The sequence below is a fragment of the Phocoena phocoena genome, chromosome 17 (assembly GCF_963924675.1).
Source record: "Phocoena phocoena chromosome 17, mPhoPho1.1, whole genome shotgun sequence".
Lineage (NCBI taxonomy): Eukaryota > Metazoa > Chordata > Mammalia > Artiodactyla > Phocoenidae > Phocoena > Phocoena phocoena.
This window is the reverse complement of record NC_089235.1, coordinates 46,397,401-46,415,122: the sequence shown is the minus strand read 5'-3', so window position 1 is coordinate 46,415,122 and position 17,722 is coordinate 46,397,401. Positions and strand designations below refer to the sequence as shown.

The 17,722-nt window shown below is 42.0% G+C and overlaps 1 protein-coding gene across 4 annotated transcripts in view; it reads left to right on the top strand.

The window, feature by feature from the left end:
- NCALD (neurocalcin delta) overlaps window positions 1–17,722 on the top strand; it is a 412,094-nt gene that overhangs the window by 377,751 nt on the left and 16,621 nt on the right. For all 4 annotated transcript variants that reach the window (XM_065895666.1, XM_065895668.1, XM_065895667.1 and 1 more), the window contains one exon: window positions 14,234–14,630. In XM_065895666.1, the coding sequence (XP_065751738.1) occupies window positions 14,253–14,630 (378 nt within the window). In that variant the 5' untranslated portion in view covers window positions 14,234–14,252. The remainder of the gene's footprint in view (window positions 1–14,233; window positions 14,631–17,722) is intronic.

Below are 17,722 nucleotides of genomic sequence, written 5' to 3'. Positions count from 1 at the left end.
CTTGTAATCTAAATGAAAGAAATGATTTAAACTACATGCATACCACTGTTGAAATTTAGATGTTTGAAATGCTGGAGAGGGTGTGGAGAAAAGGGAACCCTCTTGCACTGTTGGTGGGAATGTAAATTGATACAGCCACTATGGAGAACACTATGGAGGTTCCCTAAAAAACTAAAAATAGAATTACCATGTGACCCAGCAATCCCACTACTGGGCATATATCCAGAGAAAGCCATAATTCAAAAAGATACATGCACCCCAATGTTCATTGCAGCACTATTTACAATAGCCAGGTCATGGAAGCAACCTAAATGCCCATCGACAGACGAATGGATAAAGAAGATGTGATACATATATGCAATGGAATATTACTCAGCCATAAAAAGGAACGATATTGGGTCATTTGTAGAGACGTGGATGGATCTAGAGACTGTCATACAGAGTGAAGTAAGTCAGAAAGAGAAAAACAAATATCGTATGTTAATGCATATATGTGAACCTAGAAAAATGGTACAGATGAACCAGTTTGCAGGGCAGAAATTGAGACACAGATGTAGAGAACAAACATATGGACACCAAGGGGGAAAAGCGGCAGGGGGGTGGGGGGTGGTTGTGAAATGAATTGGGCGATTGGGATTGACATGTATACACTGATGTGTATAAAATGGATGACTAATAAGAAACTGCAGTATAAAAAAACAAGTAAAATTCAAAATCTAAAAAAAAAAATTTAGATGTTTGTCTTTTTTATTTTAAAGTGGATCCAACTCAGTTTTGATTACTGAAGTGTGTTAATTCTAATGCTTTTACTTCACTTCTGTGTTCTTGTACTATTACTTCCTGTACGAATACAATCAAATTCTAATTTTGCATAATTTTCTTATAATAGAAAATGCTGCTCTAAAGAAACAAGCGATCAGCTCAGAGGATTGGAATAATGTTCTGTATCATTTTATATACTGTTGCACATCGTATAATTCATTAGTGAAGGGAAAGAGGAGTACTGGCAAATTTATCTTCCTTATTATTCAAATAGAATAGTTACATATAATACAACACTCTCCCATTATTGCTTTCTCTTTCAATAAAATTATTGGATAAATTTGAGATTTTCATTATTTTTTTACTATAACCGTTTTTGTTGCAACCCAACTCATAAAGCCCAAATTTTATGTAAGAGTAGGCATATTTGAATCTTTGGATGTGTTAACGATGAGAAAGATTTAGGTTGTCAGTTCCAGCCGTTTGTTATACGATTCCATTGGTGCTTCTGAGTCCACACTGCTTGCCTGTTTCATAAATGTAAGGCGTTTTGCTAGCTACACATGATGAATGCATAGCCCAACAGTCTCCTCTCTTTAGTTCATCTCGGCAGCTTCACACTGAGGCTGTATTTGCTGCCGCCATAACTACTAAGCTATGTGTACTAATAAGCCCTTTGGTGCTGCAAGATAAAATAGAAAAGGGCAGAAGTCGCATTATTCAGGAAAAGGCAGAACGTGATTTTCTTTACAACGTCTTCTGCTGAAGTCGGGGCACGCTGTGGTTTGCCAGCACAGGTACCGCGATGTGGGTTTTTGTGCATGTGCAGGGCGTGGAGTGCAGGATGCCGCCTCTGCTGTCCTTGCCGCATTAGCCAGTGTGACGTCTACCTGATATGACTTCCGCCAACCCCACCCCAGTAGTGACATGCCAGGAAAACGCTGCCAGCTTTTCGGAACAACTTTAGAATATTTTGAAAACATTTTTTTGCACTGATTCTACATTGTTTTTAAATGTATGCTATAATGTAAGAGAATATAGAGGGAGAAAACGGTAGCTCCATAGAAGTGACCCACTGCTGTCGAAATTTAGAAATAGGGAAAAGCTTAGGGCGTCCCCACTGGCAAGGGGGCAGGTGGGTGTGCAAGCTAAGTTAGAAAACTCTCCCAGGCACACAACGCAGTCTAAACAAGGAGGGGCTCGCCTAGTTGGACACAGAACCTCTTTCAGAGCTGGTGGGGATCCTTTGTTTGAATTTGTTGCATTTTTATCACGTTGTGGATATATTTTCACCTTCCCTCTTTTCAGATTAAGCTTCCATTTTCATTTTCTCTTAACAAGAAATGGAAATAGTAGGCAGAGTGTAAATAGCTAGACAGGAAGGCTTTTCTTAAGCACACAGACCAACACTTGGCAACATACCCCCTGAGGCTTTGCTCTGTTTTCCACCACGAGGTGCTGTGCTGAGTGGACAGAGGACGAAACTCTGTGTCCTACATCCACCTTTGAAACTTATCAGCCATGGTACCTTGGGGAAATACTTATATCATCACCCTCAATTTCTTTAATGTAAGTAATTGATCTTGCCCCTTCCTTTCTCACGATATTTCAAGGATCTGCTGAAACAGTATATGTGAAAGCCCTGTAAACATGCAAGAAGGGGCTATGCTTTATTTCAATTTGTGGCATTGGGTCGCTGGTGTAGTGCCCTGCATACCCTTGGCATTCTTTAAATATTAGTGGAATTCTTTAAAGTGACACAAGCAATGTAATACTCTTTAAGGTCAGTAGAAAATAAGCTCAGTGGAATAGATCCATCGTTTCTTAGGCATCTACCACATGCCAGCGTCGTTCTCAGAGCTGTAAAGAGACATGCCAACAAAACTCCATAGATACGCTTAGTGCTCACTTAGAAGAGAAAGGGCAGCTGAATGTAGGAAGTAATAATCTCCACCTGACACCAAGTAAGATTTCAACAGGTAGGGAAGGAGAGACTCATGGTTATAATATTGACTATTGGGAAACACTTCAATGTTTACAAAGGGTTTTAAGTTTATTCTCTCATAAGCTTCATTCCCTGGACCAGTGTGAGGATTGGAGTGGAAATAAAAGTGTGTGTCAAGTTCAGGATAGAGTGACGAATTCGGTGGTTCTGATGAGGTTGGGATGCAACCTGGAAGGGCCCTGAGGACCAAGCTGTGGGCTTTAGCCTTTAATCTGTCATCAATACGGAACATGGAAGATTTTTGAGAAATAACATGACATGATCAGATGCAGAGCCTTAAGCCTGGAGAGCAGTTAACATTTCTGAATTCAGGTGGGAGATGATGAAGGTCTGCATTAAGAAATGGCAGCACTAATTGGAAATAAGTTGAGAGACAAGGATTTTCCTATGGCTGTTTTTTTCCCCCTAATGATAAATGGAGTTTTTTTTAAACCAGTTTGTTCCTCTTTTTCACCTCTGATCTTAGAAAAGATGGTTTAAAAAAAAGTAATAAAACAACGGAGAATCATTTCTTACCCCAGGTAGAGAAGAATTGATTTGGCGAGTCATTGATACCCGATGTTTGTTAGTGGTACCAATTTGAATCCAGTTTGTTCTGAAAATAGCATTCTTGTCCAGCCAGACTCTGAGAATGGGTTGTAAGTCCTCCTTAGAGCAGTAGCACCATCCCATTGCTGGAAGGCCGATTCGCCATGGGACTTCTCTGAGCCTGCACTGATTCTGCCCCAGCCCCACTTCCCAGCCTCAGGAGGGAAGACCAGAGAAAGAAACAGTGTCCTGCTCCCCATCAGCTGCTTCTCCAATGGGACCTCTTTGCTTAATTTCTGGTTAAAATAATGCCTTCTATGCAAGGAAAACATTCAGCCAGGGGTCTGGCAGGAGTCCTCTCTGGGTGCAAGCCCACAAATGTCTTTCACATCTGGCAAGTGATCCAAGGGGGGAGTCAGGCAGGAAGCTAACGGTGGTTCTCTTTCTTTCTCATGTCACATTCTTGCTCTTGTTCTTTCTAATTCTTCATGGAAAAAAGGGGGATGACTCTGGAGGGCTCATCTTTGTAAGCAACCCACCAAACCGAATCCTTATCTCATTCAGATTAATAGTCAGTGTTTACTGAGCACCTGCTAGATGCCAGACACAATACTGAGTTTTTCCTCACTCATCGGGATTCCTTTTTCTCATTTCCTGTTTTCTCACCAAACAGCCCCATGAGAGAGGTGTTACTACGTCTATTTTACTGTAGAAGAATGAGACCCTTAGAGAGGTCAAATGACTTTCCCAAGGTCACATAACACTGTATTATAATAAGGACTTTAATTCAGTTCCTTTGCTACCAAGTCCAATTCTCTTTCCACACGCCTCGCTGGAGGACACAAAAGGTGCAAGAGGTTAAAAGAAGTTACTTCGCAGTCTCTCCTTGTCAGCCAATTGTTGTACTTCTGACCTGTACGATAAGTTTGATGGATAAACGTTAATATTTTAGCCACATTGGCCAGGATAGAGATTGATTGATCACCACCTTCCAACAGAAGCATTCGAATACCAGAAGTGATCCAGCCAGAGATGTGGACGGGATGAGAGTGGGAGGGTGGCTCCCACGCTCCTCCCCGGGACCACGAGCTGCATGAATTTGTCATGATGGTGAGCTTCTTAAGCCCCGTGGAGTAAAACCAAGATATAATATCCCTCTCACCAACAAAACTGCAAAAAATTGTAAAAATAAAATATTAATGCAAATACTCTGGGCTGCAACCAGAATACCAGCCTCCCTCCCTTCCTTTCTCTATCTTATGTAGGATGCTATTTTTGTAGGAATACTCATTTTAAGCCAGGAAACAGTAGATGTTAAGCACATGCTTGCTGAATAAATAAAAAAGAATTATAAACTATTCTTAGACTCTGTGGAGGGGCTTGTATCAATTAGCTAAATGCATTTGTGGCCCCTGGAGAATGTCTAAAAATGGACACTTGAGCTTCTCTTGTGCCTCTCTGGCTGCTGATTACATGATGAGGCCTGGATCCCCATAGCTGATCTATTTGCCCTCCTGAGTCCATGATGGCTCACTCTTCTGCTTTACAATTTCATCAAAACCCGAAGTAGTACTTCCTGTCTTTTAAATAAGAGAATATTGGACTTCCCGTGTGGTCCAGTGGTTAGGACTCCACACTTCCACTGCAGGGGGCACAGGTTTGATCCCTGCTCAGGGAACTGAGATCCCACATGCTGCACAGCATGGCCAAATAAATAAATAACTAAGAGAATATTTAGTACATTTAGCTAAGCAGAAATTTATCAAAATAGGAATTCCATGGAAGTCAGCCAAGGTAGGGTCTTAACCTGTGGCAGCCCTGGAGAATTGTTGAGGGCCCTCAGAGCTTCCCCCTCTTTTCCTCCCTGCAGCTGGCCCTGACCTAGCATCTGCCACGAGGTGGCCCGGACAGGCAGCTCTGAGGCAGTGGCCTGATGGCCACGTGCACTGATGGCAAGGGGACACATATACTTCATCCGAAGACCTTGACTTCAGGCACTCCGACAGTTTCTTTCTCTGGATCAGCTTTGTAGTTTCTGCATGTAGTTTAGTATGGCCCCTGTCCATTTACTCAAGGCCACTTAACTTAAGGGCACTTTAAGCATGCAATGTAAGTTCACCTCCAATTGCCAGCAATCTAGGAGTGGGTGGGGCGTGGGAGTCAGCCATTAGCGAGACTTGAAGTGGGGGGAAAGGAGTGGGCATGAAAAGTCAGGAGTTGAGTATTAAGCCACAGAGGATTTAGAGTGCTGTTTGGGTAAAATAGCTCTTCAGGCTGAAATGAGAGAGGGGGCATTCACGTGGTGGCAGTAGTGACAGGTGGACATGGCCTCCTAGGTACTAGAAATAGCTAATGCCAAATTTGTGTGTGTGTGCCTGTGACACAGGCAGAGGGGGTGGTGTGCAATTCCAAGTCCAGTTTCAATTCTAATTCAGTTCTAATCCTAGCTGGTGTATAAACTCTTACAAAATGCACGGTTAGCATATAAAGGCTCTAGAGGAAAATGGCTTGTTGGAGAATTTATAAGGGAGAGTCTAGAGATCATGGTACTTGTCAGAGACATCAATAACATGTTTGTAATAATTACTACCGAAGGAATCCAGGAACCATGACTAAGGTAGATGCCAAGGGAATGAAAGAAAAGTGGAATCAACCGAAATTGCCTTCAAGGGGGATTAGTTAAATAAATGTCATGCAATGGGCTGTAAGCCTCATGTCACTAATTATTCTGTCAGCTACCCAATTCAATGCTTGGCCCAAGGTCAGTGCTCAATACTGTCTGTTCAATCAATCAATCAATCAAAATTCAGCAATTTGAAAAGATGAGATACATCCATATGTATAACATGGAAGAATGCCCACAATATACTTTTAAGTGAAAATGATCCTCTTCATGGTTAGAGTGTACAGATTTCATATATGTGCATTTAAATGTCTAATATATATATATATATATATATATACATATATATGCATATATAAAACTGTTAATAGTGGTTATTTCTTATGGAGTACTACTGGATCAGAGCGAGGGTGTTCACATTCTAGTTTCGATATCCCTTTATTACTTACATTTTTTATAATAATAATAATGTAGCACTTTGGCAGTCAGCAAAACTAAAAATGATCGTTCCCATTTTGGGAAACAAAGGAAAGGGTTGTTGTTGGATAATGTTCTCTAAAGAGTCTATCAGAAATATATGTTTTATTGGCAGTAATATGGGTTGTACTTTATTTTTTATGGAAAAATAAAACTTGGAAGAGAGCCCAAAGCCAGGCCCTCTCAGTCTGAACTTCAGGCTCTCTAGAACAAAGGCCCAGATATTTCAGAGACCATAAGCCCTACTCACCCTGGGAAGACCAGATGGGTTTCCCGGGCTTTATCTCAGAGCCTGCGGAAGGCAGAAGGCAGAGTGGATTTGTTTCTAGAGAGCCTTCTGCTCCCTATCTATTTTGTACCAGTTAAGTTCTCATCTCAAACCCCATCACCTCTCTGCAGGGGGAGTGAGTGCAGGGGTGTGACCAGGAGCACAGGTATGACCCCACAATCAGGAGATGTGGGTCCGAACACCCAGTCCTCATTGGGAAGAAGGCCTCCCTGCAAGCAGTGGCTTTGTGACATAGTTCAAGCAGTTCCAGCAAAGCCATCTTGTGATCCACATGAGGAGGTAGGGAGCACATTTTGCTCCCTTATATGAGCTCATCTTACCAGAGGCTGGAGGAGAGAACATTCTTTGGTCGAGGCAACTAAGTTAGCGAGATTATTACATAACTTCGGTTTTCCCTCGGTAATGTTTTAATTTTTTTCCCCTCTATGCACCACTGTGTTTCATTTCCTAATTTCCCCACTATATGTAAATATGCCAGTTTATATACATGGTCTCCTTTCAGACTTCCACTGAAAGGAAAGTTCCATTGAAGAGAAATTTCTGAAACAGTGTGCTCTTCAGGTTTTTATTTAGTCTTTTTTTTTCAGTGAGAATTAAGGACAACTGACCTTGAAATGAATTTGCTGGATTTTAGCCACCTGTAAAATTCAGATGGCTAAAACATCTGATGTCCCAGTGATGGTAAATGAATACTTCCTCCCATTAACCTATAACTTTTATCATTTTCTTCCTTACATTTTAGGAACTTTTCTTCAGTTATGTTTTCATAATTTAGACATTCCATTGGTTGAAAATTCAAAGCAACTCTTAGAGGACAAGGTTACATGTTCCAAACAGGCAAACGTTTTAATTAACCCGGCCTCTTTCGGAAACCACTGTGGGCTCTGTGTTCCTCGTTGCTGCTAAACGTGACTTTAGCTGCTAGCTTCTTGTCTATTCCATTTTAGGAGACCTCAGTGCACTTTGCATTGAGACTTCCTCTGAAGTTAACCAGGCTGTCCAGGGTAAATTATGGATTTTTTCCTGGAAAATCTAACTCTGGGCATTGAAGAATTAACTCACAGAGTTATGGGGAATCACAGAAATGAAATGCTGCAGCTCTTTCCAATCCACAGGTACAAAATATAAAGAAGGGAGCACATGCATTCCAAAAGGTTGTTCCCTACTCACCATTTCCTTTCCCTGTGGCATCATTTTTAGGAGCTATTCCTTTTTTAGTTCTTTTTAGATGGAAAGTTAACTTCATAGTTTAGATTCCTGTGCATGGTTCTTTGTTGGTGGTTTGGTGTCTTGTATATTTTTCCTTTTTCATCCATGGTCATTATTAACCCCAGATTTATTTTTTGGACACGGAGCGACTGGATGTGACTTATATTTCCCAAAATAAGTTGGGAAATTTCACATTGCCCAGCTCAGATTAAACTACTGAGTAACAGAATGCTGATGTTTAATAGAATACCACATGTATTTCATTTAATGAAATGCAGTTGAGATTCAGCAAAAATTAATGTATATTGTATATGATATATGTTATATATATTTTATAGTAGATAGATAGGTAGGTAGGTAGATCTTACGGGGTATTTAAACGAAAGGGTGAGGACCCAATTGCTATTTAAAAGTATTCTTCAATGCCCTGAAGCAGAAGCCCTTAAGAGGTAAAAGCTGGAGCGTGCAGGAGGCCAGGGTACGTGGGCAGGGGGCCTGAGAAGAAGTCAAGGATGGCCAGGGCCAGCTTCCACAGAGCCTTGTGGGCCAAAGGAGGGAGTCTGGATTTTCTTCTCAGTGTGTTAGGAAGCCCATATGGAGCTTTAAGCAGAGGAGTGACCTGGTCTGTTTTGTGTTTTTTAAAGGTCATTCTGGGGAGCTGAATGGAGAGCAGATCGGGGCCAGGTAGGGAGAAGGAAGACAATAGTCAAGAGTGAGAAGCCAGTGAGGAGGGCATTGTAGACATTCAGGAAGGAGGCGATGATGGTTCAGACTGAGGTTTGACAGTGGAGGTGGTGAGAATGAGTGTATCTGAGACCAGTTTTAGAGACAGAGGCAAGTTTAGACAGCACCTGCTGTTGGAACAAAAGTGCAAGGAATCATAGGTGAGTCCCAGGGGTTTGGAGTGAACAGCTGGGTGGAAGCTGATGTCCTTTACGGAGACAGGAGAGGCTGGGGTGGGGGAGTGAGCACAGGATTCAGAGAGGAAACCAAGAGCCTCAGTCCTCACTGTGCCGCTGCTTTGAGCACTTCCGTGTGCCCCCTCGAGCTGGCATGAAGGACACACGACGGAGTGGGCACATTTTCAGTCTCTGTGTCTTCCTGCCCCCTCACTGCCCATCCCCATCATCCTCCCCGGCTGGTTCCTTCTCCTCTTTCAGATTCTAAACGGCAGCACGACGGAGGACTCAGTCCTTATCGCCTTCTCTTTTCCATCCACATTCACTTCCTTGGCATTCTCATCCTGTCTTTTGCTATAAAGACTATCTATCTACTGATGACTCCCAAATTTATATTGCCTCCCTGGACCTCTTTCTCTAACTTTAGACACATCCAACTACCTGCTCAACATCTCCAATCAAATGTATGATAAGCATATCAGAGCTAACACATGCACAACTAACTTAGCACTGATACCCATGCCCCCTGCCTCACCCCAAACCCCTGCTTTTCCTGCATTTTTCTTAGTTCAGTAAATGTCAACTTCATCCTTTACTGTTCGTCTTTTGTTTCCACACCCTACAGCTGAACCGTCAACTAATCCTACTGACTATACCTTCAAGCTGTGTCCAGAATCCCACTAAGTCTCACATCTTCCACTGCTACCCTGGTTGCGCCATCTCTTGCCTGGGTCATTGCGGTGGCCTCCTAACTGGTCTTCTCACCGCTGCTCTTACCTTTCTTTAGCTTTCTCTCAACACAGCAGCCAGAGTGATCCTGTTAGAATATAAATCACTCCTATCATTCCTCTGCTAAAAATCCTGCAGTGGCTGCCTCTCCCTGAGTATAAGCCAGTTACTTCCTGGTCCCACATTCTGATCCTCATTACTCTTCTGATCTCATCTCCTTCCTTTCCTCGCACCCTTGCTCCAGCCCTGTCCTTGGGCGTGCTAATAAGCATATTCCCTGTGTAGACCCTTCTCATCTGCTGTTTTCTCGGCCTGTAATAGTCTTCTCTCAGTCATCTCCATGGCTACCTCCTTCCCTCTCTGGTCTTTTACAAAGGTCACTTTCTTAACGGGGCCTTCCCTGGCTTTTTATTTAAAACGTCAACACCTACCCACCCATTCCTGGCATTCCCCACTCACCTTACTTTTCTCCATGGCACATCTCCTTCTAACATTTCACTTACCTTATTTATTGTCTCTCTCTTGCCACTAGGCTGTAAGCTGCATGAGAACAGGAGCTTTGCCTGTTTGTTCCCTGCTGAATTTCCAGTGTCTTGAGCCTTGCCTCCCTCCTGGTAGACGCTTAGCCCGTATTTGTAGAATGGGTGAGCTCTAATAGGAGGTCGTCTCTTCCCTCTAACTACTTCTTTCTGACTTCGTATGGAACTGTTGTCTTAATTTCTATGTGTGCTTATCTGTGAAGCTAGTAGGGCATAGTGAAAAAAAAGCAGTAGACAGCCCCATGCAAATCAAGCTTCCCACTTGGCTCTCTCATTCAAAAGCTGTGTAACTTGAGACAAGTCACTTTGCCTCTCAGGAGTTTCCTTCCTTCCTTCCTGCCTTCCTTCCTTTCTTTCGCTTATGAAATGGCGAAAGCTACCCTGCCGTCACTCAGGGTTGCTGTGAAGGTTCAATAGAATAACGTATGAAGTGCCATCAAGAATAAGATGCAGTTTTCACTGACCATAGCATCTGGCCTTGACTCAACGCCAGAGCTTTACGTATATGACTGTCTCGTTTAATTCTCACGTAGAATCAGTGAGACATGAGCTTGTACAGCTGAACTCATGTCACAGATGAGAAGACTGAGGTGCACCAAGAAATTAAGTGAATTACCTGAGAGCTAGTCAAGGGTAAAGCCAGGCTTTGAACCCAAAAGCATTTTTATTCCATGGCCTGAGTTTTCCTCATTGTGTTCTACTGGCACAAGATAAATGTTTTAATGACCAAATATGGAGTGATTAAAAGGATGTGACCTGAGGTGCAACTTCTGTCTCCAGATGATTTGTTTTCTTGACTGCTAATTAATGTAGCATTTCCCTTAATGTTATTTTTTCCCCCCTCTTCAACTCAAACAGCAGAAATTCCTGTCTTCCAAAGAAAAAAAGGTATTGTCAGGCATTTTTCTATCTTTCCCTTCCTCCCTCAAAGAATGAAATGCCATCCTGTGTCCCCGGAGATTTCTGTCATACAGCCTAACCAAGTCCAGATGGTTTTCTCAAGTTCAGACATCATACTTAGTAAAGTGTGTGTAGTTATCTACAGAAACACGTTCTGGACTACAAACACCCGCTTCCCAGATAACTTATTCCATGCTCTTCTGCCTTGTTTGTGTTATGGCCTGTCTGTGCTAATGAATTTGTAAATGTGGTTTAATTACTGTTTACCGGAAAAATAGCTGCACACAGATCAGTGTCAGTGGGAGTCTTAGCCAAAATGTTGAGGCAATTTGTTTCTAGGGCAAAACCAGCTAATAAATGAGAAGCACTTTTTAAATGTTGGGAAGGGAGCTTCAGTTCGGTTTTGAAGAAACAGTTTTTTATATATCCTGGGAAATAAATCATTCTTTAAGAGAGTGGATTTAAATATCAAAGTGGCATTTTTTTTTCCCAAGGCCTTGCACTCGGTAATTTGCACGGAACCAAAGTATTCTAACAGTGATTTGATTGAATACCACACCAAAGGGCTATCCTCTAAAGAACTCACCAAAAGGAAAACTCAAAATTACTTGTAAATTCCAGAAAATGTTTCGGAGCTCTGTAAATCCATGTATTATGTATTACCTCATGTTTCTGAATTTTTGCCTCAGGCAAATTGCCAACTTAGCAACTAAATGACAGTTTTAAAATTCTAATAGAAACCAGCCTCTCCAACTTTTCTCTTTTTCCTCCAGGAGAAAAAAAAAAACGGGACACGAGAGGGAAGTGAAAGTTATTGAAAGGTTCAATTTATAAATTGTTTGTGCTCTGCTTGGAGTTGTAGTTTAATTTTGCTCTTGCGTAAAATGGTGTTTGCCTGTCTGCATAAAGGGGCACCTTTGAAAGTAAATAAATTCTCACGGGCAACTGTTGGTCCTGCTAATAGGGAGGAAGCTCTGTCACGCTACCCTTCGGGGGATGCCTTCCTCAGAGCCAGAGTGGGCCGGTTCTGCCTTCAGTGAGAACTCAGAAAACAAAAGCAATCAACTTGGCAACTAATAAAGATGTTTGTCATTTCCTGAACTGCGGATATAACAAAGAATTTGAGCAGTGTGAGATGCAAACCCTGCCCTCAAGAAGTTTATTGTTAGTGGGGGCAGCAGACAGGTACACAGGCAATTCAATCTAAGAGATCCCAAGGCGGGGGGAGCGGGAATCGAGTGAAGGTGGTCAGCAAGTACAAACTTCCAGTTACAGTGTAAGATACATAAGTTCTGGGGATGCAGTGTACAGCATGGTGACTATAGTTAACAATATTGTGTTATATATTTAAAAGTTACTAGGAGAATAGATCTTAAAAGTTCTCATCAGAAGAAACAAATTCTGTAGGTATGTGAGGTGATGGATGTTAACTAGACTTATTCTGGTGATCATTTCCCAGTATATACATATATCAGGTCTTATGTCATATACCTCAAACTTATTCCGTGCTCTATGACAATTAGATCTCAATAAAATTAGTGGGCAAAAGAGACCCCAAGACCAAGTCTTAACTACCAAATACCTTTAGTGTCTCAAATAACCGTATGAAAGCCAGGGCCTCATCTTTGGGGCAGAAAGACTCCTTTTCCAAGAAGGTTATTGCATATTTCCACATTGTAATTATTTATCTGTCTATCAGTCGTTTCTTCATTCATTAACTCACCCAATGTTATTTGTGATGGGCCCTAGAGAGACAAAGTAACTTCAACAAGACTACATCTCAAGGAGCTCACCCTGCAGTGGGAGGGAGGCAGACATAAACAAACACCACAAAGTGAAAATCTCAAAGAAACTGGGAATCATTATTAAAATGGGGATGTGTTATCTTTTATATATTCTATGTTTCCAATACAAGAAAAATGTAAAATATAAGTGCAGAGCCCCTTTATTAAAAGGGATTTACCTTAACCATGCTTAAATCATAAGACTTTGGACATGAGAACTAAGCTCAGATATCACCTCCTCCAAGAAAGCTTCCCTGATAGCACCCATGTCCCCTTTTGGCTTGAGTGTCCTTTCTATGTACTCTCACTGCACCATGTCCATTCCCCTGGTAACATGTTTTGAATTTTTATTGTGTTGTCCTCTTACTGCCACTACTACCTCCATAAATACACAACTGGGTACCCCTTAAGGAGGAGGGGACACATCTTACTCTGTGCATTCACAGCGCTAGAAGCATACCTGGTATATGGCACTCAGTTAATGTTGAATAGCTCTGTGAGTGGGAAGATGATAATTACAGGTTTTTTCCTCATCTAATAAAAGTTGCCTTTTATTCCCCACATTATATTAAGTTTTAAAATATGTAACAAAGGGTATATATTCTTGTTTTTTGAAATGTAAATGTATTAAATTGTAAATATATTAAATGTAAATGTATTAAAACATTTATTAATAGCATATTTAGATAAGGGCGCATACAAAAAATCTAGAAGGACACACACCGAAATGCTGGTGGTGGTTATCTCTTAAGTGTTAAGGTTTGAAATGATGCTAACTTTGACTTTATGCATCACTGTGTTGTTTAAGTATTTTACTATGGATGTGCTACTATTATGATAAGAAAATATGAAGTTATTTGTATTTTAAAAAGGAAAATTTGGCCCATTTCATAAGCCACAATCATAGGACATAAACAACTTTATGAAACATCATCTTTACCATCTAACGCAATGTTGACAGTGATTTGACTTTGGATTTAAACAACTGACCAAGCTTGGTGGCATTTAATGGAATTACTCATGTCTGTGTTTATAATATTCAGAAGGTACCCAAGCACTTTATTTGCAGTTGTCTAAAACGTGCAAAATTATCTCTTTTGCTCGCTCTCTTTTGTTCCTTTCCTTTAATTCTCCCTGCTAATACTTGGATTGGGTGTTAGAACCCCAGTCTTTTTAAAGCCAGGCTTAACCTCTTGCAGATAGATAAGGCAGAACTAAGTAACCAATTAATCCCCTCTCTCTCTCTCTTTTTCATTATAAGTCTCCTGTTTTTAGGGTGGCTCTGTGTAGAAGAAATATCAGTTTTCTGGTCTGCCTGCCCGTCTTTCAACATTTTGTCTGGCTGACCAGAAAGTTGGAAAACCCTAGACAATGTTACTGGACTAACAGTTTATTTCTTTTTCCCAAAGGAACAATCACAGATTGTAAAATGCGCCTCTAAAGAACAGGTTTAAAAAACTATATATACTATATTCTTTTTTATCTGCAGCTGAATTCTTGCTACCAAGATGGGGAAACAGAACAGCAAGCTACGCCCAGAGGTCATGCAGGACTTGCTGGAAAGCACAGATTTTACAGAGCACGAGATCCAGGAATGGTATAAAGGCTTCTTAAGAGACTGCCCCAGTGGACATTTGTCAATGGAGGAGTTTAAGAAAATTTACGGGAACTTTTTCCCTTATGGGGATGCTTCCAAATTTGCAGAGCACGTCTTTCGCACCTTCGATGCCAATGGAGATGGGACAATAGACTTTAGAGAATTTATCATAGCCCTGAGCGTAACGTCAAGGGGGAAGCTGGAGCAGAAGCTGAAATGGGCCTTCAGCATGTATGACCTGGATGGGAATGGCTACATCAGCAAGGCAGAAATGCTCGAGATTGTGCAGGTACGTGGACCTTGCCCTTTACAAAGAGAAGAGTGTGAGTCACAGTAAGAATTGGGAAGTCCACAATGCAGCTTAGTGGAGAGGTTGCAAACGGGTGGTCCGCCTGGGCACTGATTTGGCCTAGCCAGTGTCTTTGAAAATGTGGAACCCATATACAAAACAGGGAGGTTACATATAAACATGCAGATTGCTTAGTATCTCTTGGAAACTCAGGAGCTCTGGCCACACTGGGCCCATGTTCTTGCCTGGCATAGGTGCCCTGGGGCTTTGTGGTGACTCCTCCCTACAGAGGGACATGCACTCTTCAGCTGGTCATGCTCACTGTGGCCACTCCATCTATTCAGTGCAATGACCTGCCTGGACCTAGAGCCTGGAGTGATGTTTAACGATCGAACTCTGACCTGGGTTCAAATCCTGCCTCTCTCAGTCACTACCTCTGTGACTTTAACCCAAGCGAGCCTCAGTGTTCTTATCTGTAAAATGGGACTATCAGCAGTGCCCACTGCTGTGGGATTGTTTTAAGATTAGACTGACTCTCCGTGTTCAATGCTTAGCACAATGCCAGCCTTACAGAAAAGCTCATCATCACTGCCATCACTAATTTCCAACTTTATCAGACACTTGAATAAAAGTAGGGATCTCTAATCTAGCTTCTGTCTCATCAGAGATACAAACAGTGCAGAATCAAGGCCTCCATCATTTTAATAGGAAGCACTCCATTTTATTTCCCCAAATCACTCACCCAGAGTAAGTTTCCCAAACAGAACAGGAAAAGGGGTCGTTTTTCCTTTCACCACGCCGTCTTCTTTGCAAGTCCACACTCAGGCCTTGTCACTGTCCCAAGAAGCTGTGTGCCTTTGTGGGGATTCTCACTGTTTGGTTCTAGCTGGTCTGCACCATTTAGGAGAATGCGTATCTGCAGTTGCTACAATCGCTTCAGAGGCGGCATTGTCTTTTAGGTGCCTGGGAAAATACCTGTTAGAAAGTGATAAGATGGAGGCAGGCTGTGGGCCGGCAGAATCATACAGAAATTAAGGCTCTATTTGTTAAAGTAAGTGAAACTGCAGCTTGATTACAAGTGTCCGCACATAAATTCCTTGCTGAACTTCTGTCCCTCCAAGAATGAGAAATTCAAGCCATTTAATGTAAAATGCAAATTCTTGATGTTCACCTGCAAATACTAATAAGTGGTCAGGGTGAAGATCGAGGCTTGTCAATGAATGGAGGGTGGAACTCCATAAATTCTCTAGTTTTTCTTCTTTATTGTTGCTTTCTGTGGTGTAATTTTGGTATCCACAGAATATTGGTGGTGGTAACAGACTGGAATCCTTTTGTTTTTCCTGGCATTGGTAGCAAGGATTCTATTGTGGACTCTGTAACACTGAAATACACGGTATTGGTTTCCTCTTGGAAACCAATTGGCTGCTGTAACAAAGGGCCATAAACTTAGTGGCTTAAAACAACACACGTTTATTATCTTACAGCTCTGGAGGTCAGAGATCTGAAATCGGTTTCACTGGGCTAAAATCAAGGTGTCCGCAGCTTGCATTCTGTCTGGAGGTTTTAGAGGAAAATCTGTTTCCTTGCCTTTCCTACTTTTTGAAACAGTCCTTAGCTTGTGGCCCTTTTATATCCATCTTCAAAGCCAGCAACAGTGGATTGAGTTCTTCTCACGTTGCCATTCCCCTGGGTATCTCATTCTGCTTCTCCCTTCCACTCATAAAGACCCTGTGAGTACACTAGGACACCCCAGATAATTCAGAATAATCCCCCCTAACTCAAGGTCCTTAACATAATTACATCTGCAAAGTCCCTTTTACTGTGTAAGGTAACATATTCACAGGTTTCAGGGATTAGGACATGCACATCTTGGGGGGGCCATTATTCAGTCTCCCACGTATGTCCAAACGCAGTTATGTTCCTTTTTCCAAAAAATAATTTTGTGCTATATCAACATCTGGGTGAAAAAGCAAAACCATATGCAGATTTATTTTTAGAGTCTTACACAAACATTTTCACATTCATGTGTTTGTTTTTTTAAAGTGACAAACTTAGGAACATGATTTAGGTCCAATATTTTATTATTGCATCAAAACCATCTCTCATGAGTCTTAAGCCAGATCACAATTCTGACGTTTCTCCCGTAACGGCAGGTCCTCTCCTGGGGCGGGGAGGGAGGGTGGGGGGGGGGTGGGGGGAGGGCCCTAGTCTCAGCCCCCGGCTGCGAGAGGAAGGAGAATCCTTCCTGCCCCACACAGTTCTCTGTCCCTGAGCCCAGCCAGAGGCAGGTCTGAGCACCCACACCCAGCCCAGCACAGGCTGTGTTTCAGGAAGGGGGCAGCGAGCATGTGAGTAGCGTTGCGCATTGAACCACAAGTGCTCAGATGCTCTCTGGGATCTTGGGGGTGAGGGAACATGAACTTAGGGATCCATCAACAGGACCTCAGGGAGAGAATGCAGGAAGAACAGAGAGTGAAACTGACCCCTTCTGTTCTCAGAAAGTAACTAGGACCCTTGAAAGAACACGTTTTAACTACAGGACTGTCATTGGGTAGGAGTACACAATCTGTGTTGCTTTACTCTTATGATTGAATGAAAATCACAGGCTTAGACAAAAATTGATCACCGGGATCCAAAACAAAGATGAAGAGGGAGTCAAGGGAAGAATTGGCATGTGAGAGCGGTTGTTTGAGCAAAGCAGGTCAATATCACCTTGCCCCTCTCCTTTTCAATCTCCTTTTCCTTCTTTTCCTCGGGTAAATTATTTAACCTTTCTGTGCACTGTTCTCATGATTTGTGAACTGGAACCAATCATAGCACCCGCCTCAAGAGTAACCGTAAGGGTTCAACATTTATTACAAGTAGAGTACCTAGAACAGTGCCTCTCAATGGGTATCCTTCAGTAAATGTTGACTACTATTATTCTATAGAGGTTTCTGGAGCTGTGACAGGACGTTTCCCTGCAAAATAAAGGGAGGTCATTTCCCATTCAAAGGACAAAGTAATAGAGTCTCCCATTAAGTTTGGTTTGTTTTTTTTTTTCATCTTTATTGGAGTATAATTGCTTTACAATGGTGTGTTAGTTTCTGCTT